The 24,925-nt window shown below is 41.5% G+C and overlaps 1 protein-coding gene across 2 annotated transcripts in view; it reads left to right on the top strand.

Annotated features, from left to right (window-relative positions):
- The window catches only part of rab28 (RAB28, member RAS oncogene family), a 133,834-nt gene that overhangs the window by 34,678 nt on the left and 74,231 nt on the right, over window positions 1-24,925 (top strand). For both annotated transcript variants that reach the window (XM_061891579.1, XM_061891580.1), the window contains exon 4: window positions 18,199-18,328. In XM_061891579.1, the coding sequence (XP_061747563.1) occupies window positions 18,199-18,328 (130 nt within the window). The remainder of the gene's footprint in view (window positions 1-18,198; window positions 18,329-24,925) is intronic.

Raw genomic sequence — 24,925 nt, 5'->3', positions numbered from 1 at the left:
CCTGCATTAAGCGCACCGGCTTATAAGGTGCACTGTCAAGTTTTGAGAAAAAAAACAATGATTTTAAGTGCGCCTTATAGTCCGGAAAATACAGTAACAAATTCTCCTAATTTAGCTCCTGACGTAAGCAATAAGATATTGCATCATTTCCGACGGTATTATTTTCTTTAAACTCTTATTAATCCACTCGCTGATTTACTGTTAATATCTGGTTACTTTGTATTGTGATGTTTCCATCTAAGCTTTTTTTTTTTTAAAACATTTGTTTATTGAATTTTTGACATACAGTCCGGTCCCCAAACAATTTACAAAAAATGTATATAAAATAAAATAAAAAAAGAAATACATCAGTCAATCCAGTACAGGCAAATATTGACATGAAGCAAAAGACAATTGCACTCCCCAACATGATGCAGTTATTATCAATCATCTACCTTTCAATTACGTTTCAGTTGGGATTAAATTTGAGATCAGTCTGTTTTACTTATTTTAGGAAACCACCTCATACTTCCTGAAACTTCAGAGAATAACTTTTCAATGTCAGCCTAATTTCCCTCAATTTAAGGAAATAAAGAAAACATTTAATCCAGCGGGTGTGGCAAGGAAGTGCTGCAGCTTCCAATTTACCACAATGTGTCTTGGTAGAGTGGCCGTACCAGCAACTAGAGGGTTCCAGGTTCGATCCCCGCTTCTGCCAACCTAGTCACAGCCGTTGTTTCCTTGGGCAAGACACTTTACCCACCTGTTCCCAGTGCCACCCACACTGGTTGAAAAATGTAACTTAGATATTGGGTTTCGCAATGTTGTGGAGCTCCTCACAGCCTCACATTGTTTACAATCATGGCCACCAGCAGCGAGAGCGATTCGGACCGAGAAAGCGACAATTTCCCCATTAATTTGAGTGTGGATAAAAGATTTGTGGATGAGGATAGTGTGAGTGAAGGACTAGAAAAAAAAGACAGGGCAGTAGGAGCGATTCAGATGTTATTAGACACATTTACTAGGATAATTCTGGAAAATCCCTTATCTGCTTATTGTGTTACTAGTGTTGTAGTGAGATTATACTGTCGTACCTGAAAGTCGGAGGGGTGTGGCCACAGGTGTGGTGACCGCCAGTGTCTCTGAGGGAAGCCACGCAGCTGCCTCTTCGACAGGTGCACGAGTAACGAAGCAAGCTCCGCTCACGTCTACGGTAAGAGCCGACTTATTACCACAATTTCCTAACCGAAACCTGCCGGTTGACATGTGGTCGGGAACCACTTTCGCTTGACCGCTCTGTTCCATAGTAAAGCTTCACCTTCGGGAATGTAAACAAGGAAACACCGGCTGTGTTTGTGTTGCTACGGTAAGAGCCGACTTATTACCACAATTTTCTCACCGAAACCTGCCGGTTGACATGTGGTCGGGAACCATGTTCGCTTGACCGCTCTGTTCCATAGTAAAGCTTCACCTTCGGGAATGTAAACAAGGAAACACCGGCTGTGTTTGTGTTGCTAAAGGCAGCTGCAATACACCGCTTCCCAGCTACATCTTTCTTCTTTGATGTCTCCATTATTAATTGTACAAATTGCAAAAGATTCAGCAACACAGATGTCCAGAATACTGTGTATTCATGCGATTAAAGCAGACTACTTATAGCTGGGATCGGGCTGGAAAAAAATGTCCCCTACAACCCGAGACGTCACGCGTACGCGTCATTATACTGACGTTTTCAACAGGATACTTCGCGGGAAATTTAAAATTGCAATTTAGTAAACTAAAAAGGCCGTATTTGCACGTGTTGCAATGTTAATATTTTCATCATTGATATATAAACTATCAGACTGCGTGGTCGGTAGTAGTGGGTTTCAGTAAGCCTTGAACATCACTTTTAACTTTATTGAAGATTTTGGCAGATGGTGAGACTTGTGTTGGTACTTGCAACTTTCTTTGGGCCCGATGGTGGGTTATTTAGCAATCGTACAAAATCGAAAACAAAGCACAGAGACTGAAGGCGCAAACATATTGGAGCGGAATGAATGTGGAACGGAGTCTGCAGAGGCACGCACATAGTCAAAGCAGACGTCCTGCACTTGTGTCACACGTGTATTTTTCACATTGACCCGGATTACACAGCTGATGTGCATATTCGATAAGTTTGCTGTGACTTATATAACCAATACAAACGTGAGAGATTCTTGGTGTAGGCCTGGGGTGGGCAACCCAAAATGTTGAAATAGCCATATTGGACCAAAAATAAAATAAATAAAAAATCTGTCTGGACTGGAGCTGCAAAAAATTAAAAGCCTTTTATAAGTGATACAATAAAGACAACACACGATATAAGTGTCTATATAAGCTATATTAACCTATCAAAATCACTATATGTCACAGGCTGACAAAAATCTTCGTTGACAGAAATGTTAAAATTTTATATTTATTTTACCCATTTTTACAACACTGAAACACATTAGTAAAACGCAGGCTTCTCAGGGGGTCAGATAACTCTTTTAAATTACTGGCTTAGAATGGCCAAAGGTATAGATGTGTGTGTCCAAGTTAAAGGAAATGGCAGGCTGTCTTCTTCGAAGGATCCGCTTTGAACTGAACTCTCACGGCTGTGTTAGATTCACTATGGATTGAACTTTCACAGTATCATGTTAGACCCGCTCGACATCCATTGCTTTCGGTCCCCTAGAGGGGGGGGGGGGGGGTTGCCCACATCTGAGGTCCTCTCCAAGGTTTCTCATAGTCAGCATTGTCACTGTCGTCCCACTAGATGTGAATTTTCCCTGCCCACTGGGTGTGAGTTTTCCTTGCCCTTTTGTGGGTTCTTCCGAGGTGGTCGTAGTCGTAATGATTTGTGCAGTCCTTTGAGACATTTGTGATTTGGGGCTATATAAATAAACATTCATTGATTGAATGGATTTATAACAATTTACGCAAGCTGGGTTATGTTTGTTGTGGTCTATAACGGCACACAAACCACTATCAGAAATTGCAGCCAATATTACATACAGATAATGTGTCATGAGAAATGGAGATATAAATTAAATACACAGAGGCAATAGGAAATTAAATGAGCTCAAATATACCTACAAGTGAGGCAAAATGATGCATTATGCAAATAAAGCTAGCCTAAATAGCATGTTAGCCCCGAAGAGCTTGCAGTCATGCACTGACCAAATATGGTTGATAAGCACTCCACACACTTTGTGCATTCACGCACAGTATAAAATGTTTGGTGGACAAAATGAGACAAAGAAGGAGTGGCCTAAAATATGTTTCCCCTGGCATCGTTGAAGAGAGTTATACACATAAACAAAGTACGGTGAGTTCAAGAACCGCCAAAATTAGTAGGACGAAAGGGCTCTCGCCAAATACGCTCATCAGAGAATCATGTTTAATGTAAACATAGGGATCTCTAACAATTAGGGAGGTTTGTGTCAAGTTGTCCTACAGAAACCATATTAAAACAAAAATATATTTTTCCACCATCTTCTCTATTTTCATGCTCTAGAGCCGCAGGTTGCAGACCCCCGGTTTAAGTTCTCCATTCCATGAATGATAGAACAGATAAAATCGAAAAAGTGGTGAGGTTTGAGTGCTTATCAATGCAGCACAAGAATTAGTTTACTTTCTAGCTATTGTCTCTTCATTAAATGAGGTGTTTGCAAACAGCAACAAGTGCCAGTGTGGTTGATGCCGCAAACGAAAGTTGCCAAAAATTGTAAAGTAGTTGTTTTGGTGTCTTCACAACCTTAAATGATGGTAAAGTACAGGATTGTTTGTATCCCTTATCAAAATGAACCTGTACCACATTGTGATCATACCAGACAAATAACGGTTACATAACCATATGTCAGTCCAAAAACAACAGTCACGGTCTGTCGGGAAACAAAAGCTTCTCAGGCAGTCGTCAAGTGCTTCATGTCGCCTGCAGAACGCCTCTTGTGTGATGAAGAGGCCTACTTTTAAGACCAGTGAAGGCCACATGTACAAACCCCGTTTCCATATGAGTTGGGAAATTGTTAGATGTAAATATAAACGGAATGCAATGATTTGCAAATCCTTTTCAACCCATATTCAATTGAATACACTACAAAGACAAGATATTTGAAGTTCAAACTCATAAACTTTATTTTTTTTGTGCAAATAATTAACTTAGAATTTCATGGCTGGAACACGTGCCAAAGTAGTTGGGAAAGGGCATGTTCACCACTGTGTTACATCACCTTTTCTTTTAACAACACTCAATAAACATTTGGGAACTGAGAAAACTAATTGTTGAAGCTTTGAAAGTGGAATTCTTTACCATTCTTGTTTTATGTAGAGCTTTAGTCGTTCAACTATTTGGGAACTGAAGAAACTAATTGTTGAAGCTTTGAAAGTGGAATTCTTTACCATTCTTGTTTTATGTATATATCCAAGATGGCGGCGCCCGGACGGGCTGTGCTCTCGAGGAGCTCCTGCTAAAGATGGAACATTTGGCAGAAATACCGGACAATTCCACAAACTTTATGGCTGGCTCACATCGTGGTCACTCCGTGATCACGTACGACCGCCAGACACTTCTGGATGTGGACATATCGGGCCGTTTTGGACTGATAGACACTTGCGTGCTAGACTTGCTAACTAGCATGGGAATACGTTGGCGGCTACATCCAGCGGTCTGTGAAGCAGGGGAGTCTAGTAGCAGCGGGGGCCGTCTACGGAGCAGACGCCAGCGGTGTGATCGGAAACGCGGATGCCGAGCGGGGCTAAAAACAAAGCAGAAGGCTAATCCCCACAGAACACCACTTTCCTCCATCCCGAAGACGGATTTAGATGGAAAATGCGAGACTACTGGTCTGGGTAAGGAGTCAGTTGAATTAGAACAAGTTTTTTCTGCTTTGAGTGTTTCAGAGTTGGACATGTGTTTTACTGAGGTGGCTAACTATGATGCGTGCAGTTTATCAAAGCAACAAACAAACAATCGGAAAATCCCCGTTACTGAGGTGGCTAACCATGATGTGTGCAGTTTATCAAAGCAACAAACAAACAATCGGAAAATCCCCGTTACTGAGGTGGCTAACCATGATGCGTGCAGTTTATCAAAGCAACAATCAAACAATCGGAAAATTCCTGTCGTATCAATTCCTAGATATGGTCGTAACTATACTAAATGCACTGGGCATAATAAACACAACATTATTAATATTGCTACTACGGATAATTTGATCAAAAACTCCCTAAAACAGCCCACTACCTATAATATAGGTTTTTTAAACATAAGATCATTGTCTCCTAAAACGTTGTTAGTTAATGATATTATCAGAGACAACAATCTTAACGTCATCGGTCTCAGCGAAACCTGGCTTAAACCAAACGACTTTTTTTGCGCTAAATGAGGCATGTCCTCCTAACTTTACACATGCGCATATTGCCCGTCCGCTCAAAAGGGGTGGGGGGGTCGCACTAATATACAACGAAAACTTTAACCTTAGTCCTAACATAAATAATAAATATAAATCGTTTGAGGTGCTTACTATGAGGTCTGTCACACCGCTGCCTCTACACCTGGCTGTTATCTACCGCCCCCCAGGGCCCTATTCGGACTTTATTAATGAATTCTCAGAGTTCGTTGCTGATCTAGTGACACACGCCGATAATATAATCATAATGGGGGACTTTAATATCCATATGAATACCCCATCGGACCCACCGTGCGTAGCGCTCCAGACTGTAATTGATAGCTGTGGTCTCACACAAATAATAAATGAACCCACGCATCGCAACGGTAATACGATAGACCTAGTGCTTGTCAGGGGCATCACCGTTTCCAAAGTTACGATACTCCCGTATACTAAAGTATTGTCCGATCATTACCTTATAAAATTTGAGGTTCAGACGCATGTTCGTCAAACTAATAATAATAATAACTGCTATAGCAGCCGCAACATTAATACAGCCACAACGACAACTCTTACTGACCTACTGCCCTCGGTAATGGCACCATTCCCAAAGTATGTGGGCTCTATTGATAACCTCACTAACAACTTTAACGACGCCCTGCGCGAAACCATTGATAACATAGCACCGCTAAAGTTAAAAAAGGCTCCAAAAAAGCGCACCCCGTGGTTTACAGAAGAAACTAGAGCTCAGAAATTATTATGTAGAAAGCTGGAACGCAAATGGCGCACGACTAAACTTGAGGTGCACCATCAAGCATGGAGTGATGGTTTAATAACTTATAAACGCATGCTTACCTTAGCTAAAGCTAAATATTACTCAAATCTCATCCACCGTAATAAAAACGATCCTAAATTTTTGTTTAGTACGGTAGCATCGCTAACCCAACAAGGGACTCCTTCCAGTAGCTCAACCCACTCAGCTGATGAATTTATGCAATTCTTTAGTAAGAAAATTGAAGTCATTAGAAAGGAGATTAAAGACAATGCGTCCCAGCTACAACGGGGTTCTATTAACACTGACACGATTGTATATACGGCGGATACTGCCCTCCAAAATAGTTTCTCTCGTTTTGAGGAAATAACATTAGAGGAATTGTTACAACGTGTAAATGGAATAAAACAGACAACATGTTTACTTGACCCTCTTCCTGGGAAACTGATCAAGGAGCTCTTTATATTATTAGGTCCATCAGTGCTAAATATTATAAACTTATCACTCTCCTCGGGCACTGTTCCCCTAGCATTCAAAAAAGCGGTTATTCATCCTCTTCTTAAAAGACCTAACCTCGATCCTGACCTCATGGTAAATTACCGACCGGTGTCTCACCTTCCCTTTATTCCAAAAATCCTTGAAAAAATTGTTGCGGAGCAGTTAAATGAACACTTTAGCGTCTAACAATCTATGTGAAACCTTTCAATCCGGTTTCAGGGCAAATCACTCCACGGAGACAGCCCTCGCAAAACTGACTAATGATCTATTGCTAACGATGGATTCTGATGCGTCATCTATGTTGCTGCTCCTCGATCTTAGCGCTGCTTTCGATACCGTCGATCATAATATTTTATTAGAACGTATCAAAACACGAATTGGTATGTCAGACTTAGCCCTGTCTTGGTTTAACTCTTATCTTACTGATAGGATGCAGTGTGTCTCCCATAACAATGTGACCTCGGACTACGTTAAGGTAACGTGTGGAGTTCCCCAGGGTTCGGTCCTTGGCCCTGCACTCTTCAGCATCTACATGCTGCCGCTAGGTGACATCATACGCAAATACGGTATTAGCTTTCATTGTTATGCTGATGACACCCAACTCTACATGCCCCTAAAGCTGACCAACACGCCGGATTGTAGTCAGCTGGAGGCGTGTCTTAATGAAATTAAACAATGGATGTCCGCTAACTTTTTGCAACTCAACGCCAAAAAAACGGAAATGCTGATTATCGGTCCTGCTAGACACCGAACTCTATTTAATAATACAACTCTAACATTTGACAACCAAACAATTAAACAAGGCGACACGGTAAAGAATCTGGGTATTATCTTCGACCCAACTCTCTCCTTTGAGGCACACATTAAAAGCGTTACTAAAACGGCCTTCTTTCATCTTCGTAAGATCGCTAAAATTCGCTCCATTCTGTCCACTAAAGACGCTGAGATCATTATCCATGCGTTTGTTACGTCTCGCCTCGACTACTGTAACGTATTATTTTCGGGTCTCCCCATGTCTAGCATTAAAAGATTACAGTTGGTACAAAATGCGGCTGCTAGACTTTTGACAAGAACAAGAAAGTTTGATCACATTACGCCTGTACTGGCTCACCTGCACTGGCTTCCTGTGCACTTAAGATGTGACTTTAAGGTTTGACTACTTACGTATAAAATACTACACGGTCTAGCTCCATCTTATGTTGCCGATTGTATTGTACCATATGTCCCGGCAAGAAATCTGCGTTCAAAGGACTCCGGCTTATTAGTGATTCCCAAAGCCCAAAAAAAGTCTGCGGGCTATAGAGCATTTTCCGTTCGGGCTCCAGTACTCTGGAATACCCTCCCGGTAACAGTTCGCGATGCCACCTCAGTAGAAGCATTTAAGTCTCACCTTAAAACTAATTTGTATACTCTAGCCTTTAAATAGACTCCCTTTTTAGACCAGTTGATCTGCCGTTTCTTTTCTTTTTCTTCTATGTCCCACTCTCCCGTGTGGAGGGGGTCCGGTCCGATCCGGTGGCCATGTACTGCTCGCCTGTGTATCGGCTGGGGACATCTCTGCGCTGCCTACGCTTGGGATGGTTTCCTGCTGGCTCCGCTGTGAACGGTACTCTCGCTGCTGTGTTGGATCCGCTTTGGACTGGACTCTCGCGACTGTGTTGTATCCATTGTGGATTGAACTTTCACAGTATCATGTTAGATCCGCTCGACATCCATTGCTTTCCTCCTCTCTAAGGTTCTCATAGTCATCATTGTCACCGACGTCCCACTGGGTCATTATTGTCACCGATGTCCCACTGGGTGTGAGTTTTCCTTGCCCTTATGCGGGCCTACCGAGGATGTCGTGGTGGTTTGTGCAGCCCTTTGAGACACTAGTGATTTAGGGCTATATAAGTAAACATTGATTGATTGATTGATATGTAGAGCTTTAGTCGTTCAACCATTTGGGAACTGAGGAAACTAATTGTTGAAGCTTTGAAAGTGGAATTCTTTACCATTCTTGTTTTATGTAGAGCTTTAGTCGTTCAACAGTCCGGGGTCTCCGCTGTTGTATTTTACATTTCATAATGTGCCACACATTTTCGATGGGAGACAGGTCTGGACTGCAGGCGGGCCAAGAAAGTACCCGCACTCTTTTTTTTACAAAGCCACGCTGTTGTAACACATGCTAAATGTGGCTTGGCATTGTCTTGCTGAAATAAGCAGGGGCGTCCATGAAAAAGACGGCGCTTAGATGGCAGCATATGTTGTTCCAAAACCGGTATGTACCTTTCAGCATTAATTGTGCCTTCACAGATGTATAAATTACCAATGCCTTGGGCACTAATGCACCCCCATACCATCACAGATGCTGGCTTTTGAACTTTGCGTCAATAACAGTCTGGATGGTTCGCTTCCCCTTTGGTCCGGATGACACGATGTTGAATATTTCCAAAAACAATTTGAAATGTGGACTCGTCAGACCACGGAACACTTTTCCACTTTGCATCAGTCCATCTTAGATGATCCAAGGGCCAGAGAAGCCGGCGGCGTTTCTGGATGTTGTTGAGTAATGGTTTTCGCTTTGCATAGTAGAGCTTTAACTTGCACTTACAGATGTAGCGACGAACTGTATCTTGTGACAGTGGTTTTCTGAAGTGTTCCTGAGCCCATGTGGTGATATTCTTTAGAGATTGATGTCGGTTTTTGATACAGTGCCATCTGAGGGATCGAAGGTCACGGTCATTCAATGTTTGTTTCCGGCCATGCCGCTTACGTGGAGTGATTTCTTCAGATTCTCTGAACCTTTTGATGATATTATTGACCGTAGATGTTAAAATCCCTAAATTTCTTCCAATTGCACTTTGAGAAACGTTGTTCTTAAACTGTTTGACTATTTGCTCACGTTGTTGTGGACAAAGGGGTGTACCTCGCCCCATCCTTTCTTGTGAAAGACTTAGCATTTTTTGTGAAGCTGTTTTTGTACCCAATCATGGCACCCACCTGTTCCCAATTAGCCTGCACCCCTCTGGGATGTTCCAAATAAGTGTTTGATGAGCATTCCTCAACTTTATCAGTATTTATTGCCACCTTTACCAACTTCTTTGTCAGGTGTTGCTGGCATCAAATTCTAAAGTTAATGACTAAATGCAAAAAAATGTTATCAGTTTGAACATCAAATATGTTGTCTTTGTAGCATATTCAACTGAATATGGGTGGAAAATGATTTGCAAATCATTGTATTCCGTTTATATTTACATCTAACACAATTTCCCAACTCCTATATCTCCATGTGCAGCCCTTTGAGACACTTGTGATTTAGGGCTATATAAATAAACATTGATTGACTGATATAGAAACGGGGGTTTGTACATTAAAGGTCCCTCTTCTATGATTTTCTAGTGCAGGGCTGTCCAACTTTTGTCACTCTTAAAGCTACTTTGACATAACGTAAGAAAACATGATGCATTTGTGATTTTTTTTTGATATGACTGTCAACATTTCAATTGAAAATTATCCAATGATTAGATCACCACTAAAACTCGCTTAATGCTGTTATTTACTACAGCTACCTGTTTATGTGCACCAAAATTGAGAACAATCTGTCACCTCCATCGCTGTAAGTTTGATTATTTTTTGTTCTTAAGTGACTAGGCTAACCTGGCATGATGCTGCTGTTAAATTGTGACTGTAATGTTAGCACTGTAGCTCACATGGCTATGTTAATGTTGTTTGTGTGCTCTTGCGCCACTTAACATTATTGTATGTGATATATGACATCTATTATGTTGGAAAAGTGCAGAATTACAGTGCATATGTAAAAAATGGATGGAGTACACAATAGCACACAGTGTTAGAGACAGGCGTGGACAAACATAGTTCATCAGCAATAAAACTACAGACACACAAAAGGGTTCCCACACACACTTCCAATACCTTACTGTGGGAATTCTGGTGATATTGAAAAATATTATGATAAAGGGGTCATATTACATCCGTTTCCATACATTTAAAACAGTTTCTTGTGGTCTACGTCAGTGGTTCTCAACCTTTTTTCAGTGATGTACACCCTGTGAGCACTTTTTTAATTCAAGAACCTCCTAATCAGAGCAAAGCATTTTTGGTTGAAAAAAAGAGATAAAGAGGTAAAATACAGCACTATGTCATCAGTTTCTGATTTATTAAATTGTATAACAGTGCAAAATATTGCTCATTTGTAGTGGTCTTTCTTGAACTATTTGGAAAAAAATATATAAAAATAACTAAAACTTTGTTGAAAATAAACAAGTGATTCAATTATAAATAAAGATTTCTAAACATAGAAGTAATTAACTTAAAGTGCCCTCTTTGGAGATTGTAATAGTGATCCATCTGGATTCATTAACTTAATTCTAATCATTTATTCACAAAAAAAGAAATCTTTAACATCAATATTTATGGAACATGTCCACAAAAAATCTAGCTGTCAACACTGAATATTGCATTGTTGCATTTATTTTCACAGTTTATGGACGTATATTCATATTCTGTTGAAGTACTATTCAATAAATATATTTGTAAATGATATTTGAATTGTTGCTATTTTTAGAATATTTAAAAAAAATCTCACGTACCCCTTGGCATACCTTCAAGTACCATTTGAGAACCACTGGTCTACATAACAGGTAATGGTGATTCCCTGGTCAACATGTTAAATAGACTGTTTTTACAGGTCATTTTCAAGCCGATTTCCGACCGTTTCTTTTAGGATGCGCCGTTTTGTGGGCAGTTTTTTTAACGTGCCTCCACTTTGACTGCACCCCCGTCAGCCATGTTGTCGTTAGCGTTTCCATATGAAGGCTACTGACGGATACAGTCATGGCCAAAAATATTGGCACCCCTGCAATTCTGTCAGATAATGCACTACTTCGCCCAGAAAATTGTTGAAATTACAAATGCTTTGGTATTCACATGTTCATATTTATTTTGTTTACATTGGAACAACCTGAATTTACCATCAATTGATTGACGTGGACCAAGTTGAAAAACTTATTCGGGTGTTACTATTTAAATAAATGATAAATGATAAATGGGTTGTACTTGTATAGCGCTTTTCTACCTTCAAGGTACTCAAAGCGCTTTGACACTACTTCCACATTTACCCATTCACACACTGATGGAGGGAGCTGCCATGCAAGGCGCCAACCAGCACCCATCAGGAGCAAGGGTGAAGTGTCTTGCTCAGGACACAACGGACGTGACGAAGTTGGTTTTAGGTGGGATTTGAACCAGGGACCCCGTCGGGTTGCGCACGGCCACTCTTCCACTGCGCCACGCCGTCCCTGTGGTCGATTTTACAGAATATGTACTGTACTGTGTAAACTGTACTCCATCCATCCATCCATTTTCTACCCTTGTCCCGTTCGTGGTCGCGGCGGGTGCTGGAGCCTATTTCAGCTGCATTTGGGCAGAAGGCGGAGTACACCCTGGACAAGTCGCCACCTGTTTCATATAATGCATTCTCTTCCTATTGCAATATACTAATAAATGTTTCAATCATTAAATTATTTAAACTTTTTACCATCAATCAAAGCCATCAATGTGTCAATCCTTTCCATGTCCAGGCCAGGTAAGGTTCCTCGTGTTGAGTCAAATTAAGCCGCAGGCTCCCTTCCTGGTGGTGCCCTTCCTTCAATTCCTTTAAAGGCCTACTGAAACCCACTACTACCGACCACGGAGTCTGATAGTTTATATATCAATGATGAAATATTAACATTGCAACACATGCCAATACGGCCTTTTTAGTTTACTAAATTGCAATTTAAATTTCCCGCGAAGTATCCTATTGAAAACGTCGGTATGATGACGCGTGACGTCTCGGGTTGTAGCGACATTTTTTTCCAGCCTGATCCAAGCTACAAGTAGTCTGCTTTAATCGCATAATTACACAGTATTCTGGACATCTGTGTTGCTGAATCTTTTGCAATTTGTTCAATTAATAATGGAGAAGTCAAAGAAGAAAGATGTAGGTGGGAAGCGGTGTATTGCAGCTGCCTTTAGCAACACAAACACAGCCGGTGTTTCCTTGTTTACATACCCGAAGGTGAAGCTTTACTATGGAACAGAGCGGTCAAGCGAACATGGTTCCCGACCACATGTCAACCGGCAGGTTTCGGCGAGAAAATTGTGGTAATAAGTCGGCTCTTACCGTAGACATGAGCGGAGCTTGCGTCGTTCTTCCTGCAGCTGTAAAAAAGGCAGCTGCGTGGCTTCCCTCAGAGACATTGGCGGTCACCACACTTGTGGCCACACCTCTCCGACTTTCAGGTCCCATATAATCTTACTAAAACACTAGTAACACAATAAACAGATAAGGGATTTTCCAGAATTATCCTAGTAAATGTGTCTAATATCTGAATCGCTCCCACTGCCCCCGCCTTTTCTTCCGCCCGATTGTAGCTGAGATTGGCGCCAGCGCCCCCCACGACCCCAAAAGGGAATAAGCGGTAGAAAATGGATGGATTTATTTATTTATTTATTTATTTATTTATTTATTTATTTTATTTTATTTTTTTTCTAGTCCTTCACTCTCACAATCATCATCCACAAATCTATCATCCTCGCTCAAATTAATGGGGAAATCGTCGCTTTCTCGGTCCGAATCGCTCTCGCTGCTGGTGCCCATGATTGTAAACAATGATTAGATATGAGGAGCTCCACAACCCGTGACGTCACCCGCACATCGTCTGCTACTTCCGGTACAGGCAAGGCTTTTTTATTAGCGACCAAAAGTTGCAAACTTTATCGTCGATGTTCTCTACTAAATCCTTTCAGCAAAAATATGGCAATATCGCGAAATGATCAAGTATGACACATAGAATGGACCTGCTATCCCCGTTTAAATAAGAAAATCTCATTTCAGTAGGCCTTTAAGTTTCAGCTTTGCAACCAAAGACTTAGGTTTCCGTGGGGAAAACACAATCACAACACAACCCCCCCCCATAAAAACTAAATCTGATATTATTTTACACATAACACCATCCCTACATTCAAACATAGTGGAGGTTCACTGATGTTTTGGGGTTGCTTTGCTGCTTCTGGTACGGCACGCCTTGACTGTGTGCATGGCATCATGTAATCCGAGGACTACCGAAGAACTTTGAGGCATAATCCAGGGCCCAGTGTCAAAAAGCTGGGTCTCCGTCAGAGGTCATGGGTCTTCAAGCAAGACAACGACCCAAAACATACTTCAAAAATCACACAAAAATGGCTTAAGACAAAGCGCTGGCGAGTTCTGAAGTGGCCATTAATGAATCCAGATTTAAATCCTATAGAAAAAGGGTGTCAAACTCAAATACAGAGTCGGCCAAAATTTTAAACGGAACAAAGCGGCGGGCCAAGGTTGAACAAATTAACCTTTTAATAGGGACCCAAACATGTTTTGCATTAAATATTGAACAAGCAAGGCTTATATAACTTTAGTGACATGCAAAATCCAGTTTCAAATAATAATAATAATAATATCCATCCATCCATCCCATCCATTTTCTACCACTTGTCCCTTACGGGGTCGCTGGCGCCTATCTCAGCTTCAATTGGGCGGAAGGCGGGCTACACCCTGGACAAGTCGCCACCTCATCGCAGGGCCAACACAGATAGACAGACAACATTCACACTCACATTCACACACTAGGGCCAATTTAGTGTTGCCAATCAACCTATCCCCAGGTGCATGTCTTTGGAAGTGGGAGGAAGCCGGAGTACCCAGAGGGAACCCACGCGTTCACGGGGAGAACATGCAAACTCCACACAGAAAGATCCCGAGCCTGGATTTGAACCCAGGACTACAGGAACTTCGTATTGTGAGGCGGACGCACTAACCCCTCTGCCACCGTGAAGTTAATAATAATAATTAAAAAAATATCAATGGCATATCAAAAAAATGTTTTCCCCCACAGGCTAATAATAAAATTGAAAATAAAATAACAATAATGAATGAACCAAACATTCAAGCCTTCAAGTAGCAAGAGAAAATGCATGAATAAAACGTTAATTATTGGTCAGTTTGCTGGAAGTTTTCCAGAAGAGTTAGTGTTGCAAGGAGTTCTGGGTATTTGTTCTGTTGTGTTACGGTGCGGATGTTCACCCGAAATGTGTTTGACATTCTTTTTTGGTGTGGGTTCACAGTGTGGCACGTATTTGTAACAGTGCTAAAGTTGTTTATACAGCCACCCTCAGTGTGATCTGTATGGCTGTTGATCAAATATACCTTGCATTCACTTATGTGTGTCAGTAAAAGCGCGTACATATTGTGCCTGGGCCGACACGCTGTTAGTATGGAGGAAAAGCTGATGTGACTACAGGTTTTAGAGGGCGCTAAAGGCAGTGCCTTTAAGGCATGCCCCCAATATTTTTTTTACGTGTGGAAATCGGGAGAAATTCGAGAGAATGGTTGCCCAGGGAGATTTTCGGGAGGGGCACTGAAATTCGGGAGTCTCCCTGTTGTTTATACGGCCACCCTCAGTGTGACCTGTATGGCTGTTGACCAAATATGCCTTGCATTCACTTGTGCGTGTGTGTGTGTGTGTGTGTGTGTGTGTGTGTGTGTGTGTAAAAGCCACAAATATTATGTGACACGCTGTTAGTATGGAGGAAAAGTGAACGTGACGACAGGTTGTAGAGAACGCTAAAGGCAGTGCCTTAAATGCGCGCCCCCAAGATAGTTGTCCAGGTGGAAATCGGTAGAAATTCGGGAGAATGGTTGCCCCGGGAGATTTTTGGGAGGGGCACTGAACTTCGGGGGTCTACCGGGAAAATTAGGAGGGTTGGCAAGTATGAGTATTAGCGGTGAATGCGGTGTTACAGCAACACCTACGATGTATAACACCGACGGGCCAGCTCTAATGCTAAATTGATATTGCCTCAAGGGCCAAATTAAATTACACAGCGGGCCAGATTTGGCCCGCGGGCCAGAGTTTGACACCCATGTTATAGAACATCTGTAGCGAGATCTAAAGACAGCAGTTGGGAGAAGGCACCCTTCAAATCTGAGAGACCTGAAGCAGTTTGCAAAACAAGACTGGTCCAATGTTCCAGTAGCAAGGTGTAAGAAACTCATTGATGGTTACAGGATGCGATTGATATCAGTTTTTTTTTTTCCAAAGGGAGTGCTATCAAATATTAAATTGTGGGTGACAATACTTTTATCCAGTCCATTTTTGGAGTTCTGTTTAAAATAATATCAGATTAGGCTTTAAAAAAATTAATGTTTCTATTGTTCCAATGCAAACAAAATAAATAAACATGTGAATTCCCAAGCATTGGTAATTTCAACAATTTTCTGGGAGAAGTTGTGGATTATTTGACAGAAATGCAGGGGGGGGCCGATATTTTTGGCCATGACTGCATAGGTTTGAACTATACTCTACTTTGTATTAGAAATGGCAACAGCGGAATATGCATATACAAGTACGAGCCAGTCGGCCCCAAAACAAAAGGATTGATAAGATAACGACCTAACCTGTTATGATCCGTTGCCCGGATCATGTTTTGTTCTGTTAGTTTTGACAGAGAGCTGTTTATTCCTGCTTCTCTCCACTATCAATGAGGCTTCCTTGTTTGCATCACTCAATTGTTAGCGACGGCTATCGTTTTGATTCCTGTTTGTATGCTAGCTTTGCCACCAGTGCTATAGGCACGCTTTTGTTTTACTGCATTTCCTGCAGGATTTATGCAAATAAATCAGTTCGTACCTGCACACTTCGTCCTGAGTTTTTCGTCTGCATCTTGGGAGAACGACCTCCGCAAAGCCATGCAACCAAGTCGTTACATTACCAACTACAACGTTGGTCTACAATGGCGGACTCGCGCTAAGCTCTTTGAGTAAAACTTTATCCGCTGATGTCACCAGTTGGAAAAAAGTCACAGGTTAGGCAAAGTCCAAAAAATTATTCAAATAAATTCAAACAGAAGTATGAAGAGAGCCAAGATTGTGGTATAAATATCTCCATCGCCATGCCACCTTAGTTTGATTTCACATTTTCGGCACTTATGCAGAGCCCACATACACAAAAACAGGTAACCATAGTTAAGAAAAGTTGGTTTTGCACAACAGGTCTACTTTTAAAGGCCTACTGAAACCCACTACTACCGACCACGCAGTCTGATAGTTTATATATCAATGATGAAATATTAACATTGCAACACATGTCAATACGGCCTTTTTAGTTTACTAAATTGCAAATTTAAATTTCCCGCGAAGTGTCCTGTTGAAAACGTCGCGTAATGATGACGTGTATGCGTGACGTCACGGACTGTTAGGAAATATTAGCGCTGCGCACACACACAGCTAAAAGTCGTCTGCTTTAACCGCATAATTACACAGTATTTTGGACCTCTGTGTTGCTGAATCTTTTGCAATTTGTTCAATTGATATTGGAGAAGTCAAAGTAGAAAGATGGAGTTGGGAAGGTTTAGCCTTTAGCCACACAAACACACGGTGATTCCTTGTTTAAAATTCCCGGAGGTGAATCTTTACTATGGATTAGAGCGGTCAAGTGAACATGGACCCCTACCAAATGTTAACCAGCAACTTTCAGTGAGAAAATTGTGGTAAAAGGTCGCCACTTACCGGAGATCAGCTGAGCTTATGCCGTCCCTACAGCTGCCGTCGACTTCCATCAGACACTGGCGTCAACACACCCGTGGATACACCCTTTCGACTATCAGGTACTGTTAAACTCACTAAAACACTAGCAACACAATAGAAAGATAAGGGGTTTCGCAGAATTATCCTAGTAAATGTGTCTAAAAACATCTGAATCCGTCCCAATGCAATCGCGTTTTTTTTTTTAACTTGATTTATTTATTTATTTTTTTCCCAGTCCGTCGCTATCAATATCCTCAAACACAAATCTTTCATCCTCACTCAAATTAATGGGGAAATTGTCGTTTTCTCGGTCCGAACAGCTCTTTTTGTTGGAGGCTCCCATTAAAAGCAATGTGAGGAGCCATCAACGGGTGACGTCCGGTAAAGGCAGGGCTTTTCTGTTATCGACCAAAAGTTGCAAACTTTATCGTGGATGTTCTCTACTAAATCCTTTCAGCAAAAATATGGCAATATCGCAAATTGATCAAGTATGACACATAGAATGGACCTGCGATCCCCGTTTAAGTAAGAAAATCTCATTTCAGTAGGCCTTTAAGTTGAAATCGTCATGTATCACCGCCTCATCTCAAGTTGTTCTGCAGGTTTTAATGCCGGGCGCCGCATGGAAGTTTTGCACCTATTGTTCCGCCCCGTGCATCCTGTAATCAATCATGTACTGTTTGGAGGGGACGGTTGGCTACTACTAGCGGCGCGAGCTGTCGGCAGCAACCACGCAGGTTGCGACAGTGCGTGTCTGCAGAACAAAAAGCAACAAATGCTCCTTTCAGTCATGCTGCACGGCGCAGTCATAGTGGAAACATTCACCCAGACATGGACTGATGTGGAGATAACCTAACCTCTATTTCACCCCCATTACTAACCCATGTGTAAAGCTGTCGCCTATGGTAAATGAAATTCCACATACAGTACACTGTTCTTCTCCAATGAAGGGGGTTCTCCTGGTGTACGACATCACCAACTACCAGAGCTTTGAGAATCTGGAGGACTGGTTCAGCATGGTCAAGAAGGCCAACGAGGAATCTGACGTCCAACCCGTCATCTCGCTGGTAGGAAACAAAAGTGAGTGTCACACATACAAATCCACACAAAGCAAACGTCTGGACCAGTGACGTGCAGTCAGGGGAGGCAGGTGAGGCAGTGCCTCAAGTGCCATCATGGAAAGAAAAAAAAAATTAAATTGTTATATGTATCCAGTGATTATACTTCATAAAGTTATTTTCCCTTTAATTATTTTTATTCAAAATCGCAGAATTTTCACATTTGCCGTTCAAATACTGAGAAGAGACTTGCGGTGAGTCAGCAGCCAGTTGAGCCTCAGCATGGATTGCGCAATGACTCGGCTAACTGCTGGCGGCTGTGCAGTGAGACCGTATTGCTATATCAATCAATCAATCAATGTTTACTTATATAGCCCTAAATCACTAGTGTCTCAAAGGGCTGCACAAACCACAACACAAACCACTACGACATCCTCGGTAGGCCCACATAAGGGCAAGGAAAACTCACACCCAGTGGGACGTCGGTGACAATGATGACTATGAGAACCTTGGAGAGGACGAAAGCAATGGATGTCGAGCGGGTCTAACATGATACTGTGAAAGTTCAATCCATAATGGATCCAACACAGCCGCGAGAGTCCAGTCCAAAGCGGATCCAACACAGCAGCGAGAGTCCCGTTCACAGCGGAGCCAGCAGGAAACCATCCCAAGCGGAGGCGGATCAGCAGCGCAGGGATGTCCCAGCCGATACACAGGCAAGCAGTCCATCCTGGGTCCCGACACGGCAGATCAACTGGCCTAAAAAGGGAGTCTATTTATATTTATATCATAAATTTATATATATTTATATAATACATTTATATAGTTTAGTTAGCTGAGGTATATATTCTACCGTGTATTTTGTCGACAACTGTATGTGTGTAACGTATTTCTTGTGCTGAGCAATCATAAGACGGCTGCGAAGACGCACTGTGTGAGGCACCTCTCCCGTCCAAAGGCAAAACCTAGTAACTCACTTCTGGCTGATTTTGCGAAAATAAAGGAAAACCAATCTATCTTGATGTTGTCTTACAAAGATCTACAAAGTCATCAAACGTATAGATGTTTTCTTGAGCTTTCATTTTCTTGCCGATTGAGCCATGGATTGAATTTGCTCTCATGAACGTGTGCCCTTTCTCCAGATATTTTATCACAATCTCGGGTGGGCCCCATTCTGCGTTTGCACATTGGGCAAGAGCCGTGTACAGCGTCCAGTTTTTATTTTGACCTCCACAGTTATCTGCCCAAAAGAGTATGCAAGGGGAAGAATCAAGAACAATACATTTAATGAAGGTGCTTGCAACGTCCTGGGCCAATCTTCCAAATATCCCCTCGTGCCATAATATCACATAATCAGGTTGACCGTCGGCCCCCATTCGTGCAAATGTCTCATTAAAGACAATAAGGCGACTGACAAAGAAGCTCCGATTGGTCCCTTGAGATACTAGGTTTTTCTGTTGTATCTACGCGGTTATGTGGTAGTTGCTAGGTCCTGCCATGGGCGTAACAACTTACTTACGGAACAAATTACAATATCGCATACACTAATGTAAAGCATATCACCTAGGAACTCCAAAATTATTATCAGCTCAGTTTTGACCAAAATTGAGTTACTGGGTTTTGCCTCCTGAGTTACTGTTCTCCTGCCTCCTGGTGGTAGAGGGCGCTAGTGATCCCAGGGATCATTCTTGCGACTACTCGGTTGCAGAATAAGTGACAACAAGCTACAGTCATCAAGTCAAGTGCAGCGGCAGCGATCGTTTATTTTTTCCTCTCTCCCGGACTTCTAACATGGAGGATTACATACCGTATCTAAAATAAAACAGTTTTCTAAACTGGACTTTCAATCAGAGCAGGAGGTAATAATTAAAGGAAGACCAACGCCGGAGCTAAAAGGTTTGCTTCAGACAGTGATCTCCATAGAGACAGAGAGACTTTTAAAACTGAAGAAAGATAAGGAAGACTTCTATAAACAAGTTATCGATGCTTTTGTTCAGAAGGAGCGGCGCATGGACTTCATTTATAAGTAAAGGTAAGACCATAATAATGTTTTTTTTTATTAAATTTGCTTTTTTGTGTGCTACAGTTTGTATGTATAAAGCAGGGGTCACCAACCTTTTTGAAACCAAGAGCTACTTCTTGGGTACTGATTAATGCGAAGGGCTACCAGTTTGATACAAACTTAAATAAATTGCCAGAAATAGCCAATTTGCTCAATTAACATTCAATAAATAAATCTATATATATAAAAAATTGGTATTTCTGTCTGTCATTCCGTCGTACATTTTATTTTCCTTTTACAGAAGGTTTTTTGTAGAGAATAAATTATGAAAAAAACACTTAATTGAACGGTTTAAAAGAGGAGAAAACACGAAAAAGAGTAAAATTTAATTTTTAAAGATAGTTTATCTTCAATTTCGACTCTTTAAAATTCAAAATTCAACCGAAAAAAATGAAGAAAAAAAGTAGCTCATTCGAATCTTTTTGAAAAAATAAAAAAAATAATTTATGGAACATCATTAGTAATTTTTCCTGATTAAGATTAATTTTTGAATTTTGGTGACATGTTTTAAACAGGTTAAAATCCAATCTGCACTTTGTTAGAATATATAACACATTGGACCAAGCTATATTTCTAACAAAGACAAATCATTATTTCTTCTAGATTTTCCAGAACTATTTTAAAAGAAAATCAAAAGACTTTGAAATAAGATTTAAATGAGATTTTACAGATTTTCTGGATTTGCCAAAATATATTTTTTGAATTTTAATCATAATAAGTTTGAAGAAATATTTCACAAATATTCTTCTTCGAAAAAACAGCAGCTAAAATCCATCCATTTTCTATCGCTTATTCCCTTTCGGGGTCGCGGGGGGCGCTGGCGCCTATCTCAGCTACAATCGAGCGGAAGGCAGGGTACACCCTGGACAAGTCGCCATCTCATTGCAGGACAAACACAGATAGACAGACAACATTCACACTCACGTTCACACACTAGGGCCAATTTAGTGTTGCCAATCAACCTATCCCCAGGTGCATGTCTTTGGAAGTGGGAGGAAGCCGGAGTACCCGGAGGGAACCCACGCATTCACGGGGAGAACATGCAAACTCCACACAGAAAGATCCCGAGCCTGGATTTGAACCCAGGACTGCAGGAACTTCGTATTGTGAGGCAGACGCACTAACCCCTCTGCCACCGTGAAGCCTAGCAGCTAAAATGACGAATTAAATTAAAATGTATTTATTATTCTTTACAATAAAAAAAAAATACTCGAACATTGATTTAAATTGTCAGGAAAGAAGAATAAGGAATTTAAAAGGTAAAAAGGTATATGTGTTTAAAAATCCTAAAATCACTTTTAAGGTTGTATTTTTGTTTTCTAAAATTGTCTTTCTGAAAGTTATAAGAAGCAAAGTAAAAAAAAATACATGAATTTATACAAACAAGGGAAGACCAAGTCTTTAAAATATTTTCTTGAATTTTCAAATTCTATTTGAGTTTTGTCTCTCTTAGAATTAAACATTTCGAGCAAAGCGAGACCAGATTGCTAGTAAATAAATACAATTTAAAAAAATAGAGGCAGCTCACTGGTAAGTGCTGCTATTTGAGCTATTTTTAGAACAGGCCAGCGGGCTACTCATCTGGTCCTTACGGGCTACCTGGTGCCCGCGGGCACCGCGTTGGTGACCTCTGGTGTAAAGAATGCTGGTATGAGCTTTTAAACATAACCCGTTAACTGCTGCCAATCTAATGGTGAATAAGACACTCTTTAGGGTTCATATGTTTGTAAATCTGACTGTGATGAAGTCAGTGCGTTACCAGCCATTAACCTCACCGCAAGTCACTGGTCTGGACACACTACCGCTTGAGAACGTGTCGCGAAACAAGTACAGTTGTGATCAAAATTATTCAACCCCCACACAATTTTTGTGTTTTAGCAAGTTGGACATTTATTCCGTATTTTGTTTATAGTCATATCAAATAAAGATGCATTAAATAGACAAATGCAACTTGAATTACAACATTATATTTTGTACCATACCAAACAGTGTCATTTCTCTTAATATTTCATTGACAAAATTATTCACCCCCTTGAAGATCATATCTCTTAAGAACAGAATTTGAATAAGGTCTTTTCAATCAGGTGTTGAAAACACCTGTAGATGTGATTAGAACCATAACCAGCAACAATTAAACTGATTGAAAAAGACTGTGACGCTCAGCTTCTTGTAGATGGTCAATGGTGTATTTGCAACATGGTGAAGTCCAGGGAGTGGTCAAAGAAGTCAAGAGAGGAGGTAATTTCTCTTCATAAGAAAGGATATGGATATAAGAAAATAGCAAATACATTACACATTCCAAGAGACACAGTTGGGAGCATAATTTGCAAGTTTAAAGCTAAAGGCACAGTGGAAACATTACCTGGGCGTGGTAGAAAGAGGATGCTGTGTGCAACTGCTTTCCGGTATTTGAAGCGTACAGTGGTGAAAAACCCCCGGGTAATAGCTGAGGAACTACAACAGGACATTGCAGAGGGGGGAACGCAGGTTTCGTCCCAGACAATAAGGTGCGCACTACGAGATGAAGGCCTCCATGCCAGAACTCCCAGGCGCACCCCACTTCTGACTACCAGGCACAAGTAAAATAGACTCCAGTATGCCAAAAATCATCTGGACAAACCCCAAAGGCTTTGGGAAACTGTTCTATGGAGTGATGAAACAAAACTGGAACTCTTTGGGCCTATGAATCAACGTTATGTCTGGAGGGAAAAAAATGAAGCTTACAAAGAGAAGACCACCTTGCCTACTGTTAAGCATGGTGGGGGGTCAATCATGCTCTGGGGCTGTTTCTCTGCCTCAGGTACCGGGAATCTCCAGCGCGTTCAAGGCATTATGAATTCTATTTCCTAGCAGGATATATTAGCTGCAAATGTCATGAAGTCAGTGACCAAGCTGAGGCTTGGGAGACGTTGGACCTTCCAACAGGACAACAATCCCAAGCATACCTCCAAATCAACACCAGAGTGGTTGCAGAAGAAGGGCTTGAAGACTCTGGAGTGGCCTTCACAGTCGCCAGACCTAAATCCTATAGAAAAGCTGTGGTGGGACTTGAAGAAGGCAGTTGCAGCACGCAAGCCCAAGAATATGAATGAACTGGAGGCCTTTGCCCAAGTGGAATGGGCTAAAATACGTTGCAAGAAGCTTGTGTCCGGTTATGTATCACCTTTGAAGGATGTCATTACTGCCAAAGGGTGTTCTACTAAGTACTAAAAATGCATGGAACTAGGGGGTTGAATCATTTTGTCAATGACATATTAAGAAAAGTATCCTTTTTTGGTATTTTGTAAAATACAGTGTTACAATTTAAGTTGCATTTGTCTATTTGACACATCTTTAGTTGATATGACTATAAACAAAATACAGAATAAATGTCCAACTCGCTAAAACACCAAAATTGTGTGGGGGTTGAATAATTTTGATCACAACTGTAAGTAATAAAGTAGGCAAATGATCGTTCCACATGGGTCTGTGGATTCCTGTGCTTTCTTTACCCTCTCCCATATTTCAAGTTCTGTGCCTGTGTTTGTCTGCGGAGGAGTGAGTGTTTGACGGGGTTTGTTGGCGCGCCAGAAAAACGATCTTGCTTAGGATAAGTCCGTCGATAAGAGGGAACCCCATGTCCAGAGCGATGGGAGTGCTGATGTTTGTGAACTCTGGGGGAGTCAACGGCGATGATTTAGGATCCACGGACCATCAGAGACCGGGACACCCCTTATCTTTGCCCCCTGTCTCGCGGTCAGAGGCTCCTCTCATCAACAGCCTTCCCGTTCCCAAGTTGTGGGCTCCACCGACAAAGCAAGGTCGATGTTAACCAGACAACATAGGCTCTTATCAGCCCGCACCCGTCCCGCCATCTCCAAAATAATGAGTAATAATGATGATTCTTTGTTAAACATCCCATTTGACAGATGTGTTGTCCTGGTTGCTGCTGTGTTATGGTGAAGTGTCAGTGTGTGATTCTGCACCTTGATGGCCGATGACGAACAGCTAACGAGTGCGGTCTGCACGTAGACCGGCAGCCTGCGAATGTTAACTCAACAGGTCCACAGGTCACACTTGAAGTTTGTTCTGTCCAGAAACATTCTCTTGTCTTCACCTGAATCGCTGGCTTTGGAGTTGGGCGCCACTATTATTTAGGCTAGCAGGCCTGCACTGTAATTTTTAAGTGGCGTGCACCCCCCCGCTATTTTCCAGACTACCCTATGTATGTTTTGACAAAAATAGAAAATCCCACACAGATTGCCCCACTAGGAGCCATCAATCACCTTTTGATAATTTATTAATCTCTCAGCCCTCCCGTAGACAATTTTTTTTTAGACAACTTGAAAGCTTCGTCTTGTCTCCACATCTAAAAAATCTTCCAGTCTCCAATCTTCCAGCGTGTTTTTACATTTCCTGCTATATTTGTGTTTTTTTTCCCAACTGGGATTCTTGGTTTTGCAGCAACAACAATGAACATGTGATTTTGCAGCATTCTTTCGAAGTTGAGATCTCGTTTTATTTTTCCGAAGCGTTCCCATGATGCGGGACGAGTTGGGCAACATGTTTGCGACAAAC

Source organism: Nerophis ophidion, linkage group LG29, assembly GCF_033978795.1.
Source record: "Nerophis ophidion isolate RoL-2023_Sa linkage group LG29, RoL_Noph_v1.0, whole genome shotgun sequence".
In the NCBI taxonomy this organism is placed as follows: Eukaryota; Metazoa; Chordata; class Actinopteri; order Syngnathiformes; family Syngnathidae; genus Nerophis; species Nerophis ophidion.
The sequence above is the reverse complement of the archived record's forward strand: the minus strand, read 5'-3'. Positions and strand labels throughout refer to the sequence as shown.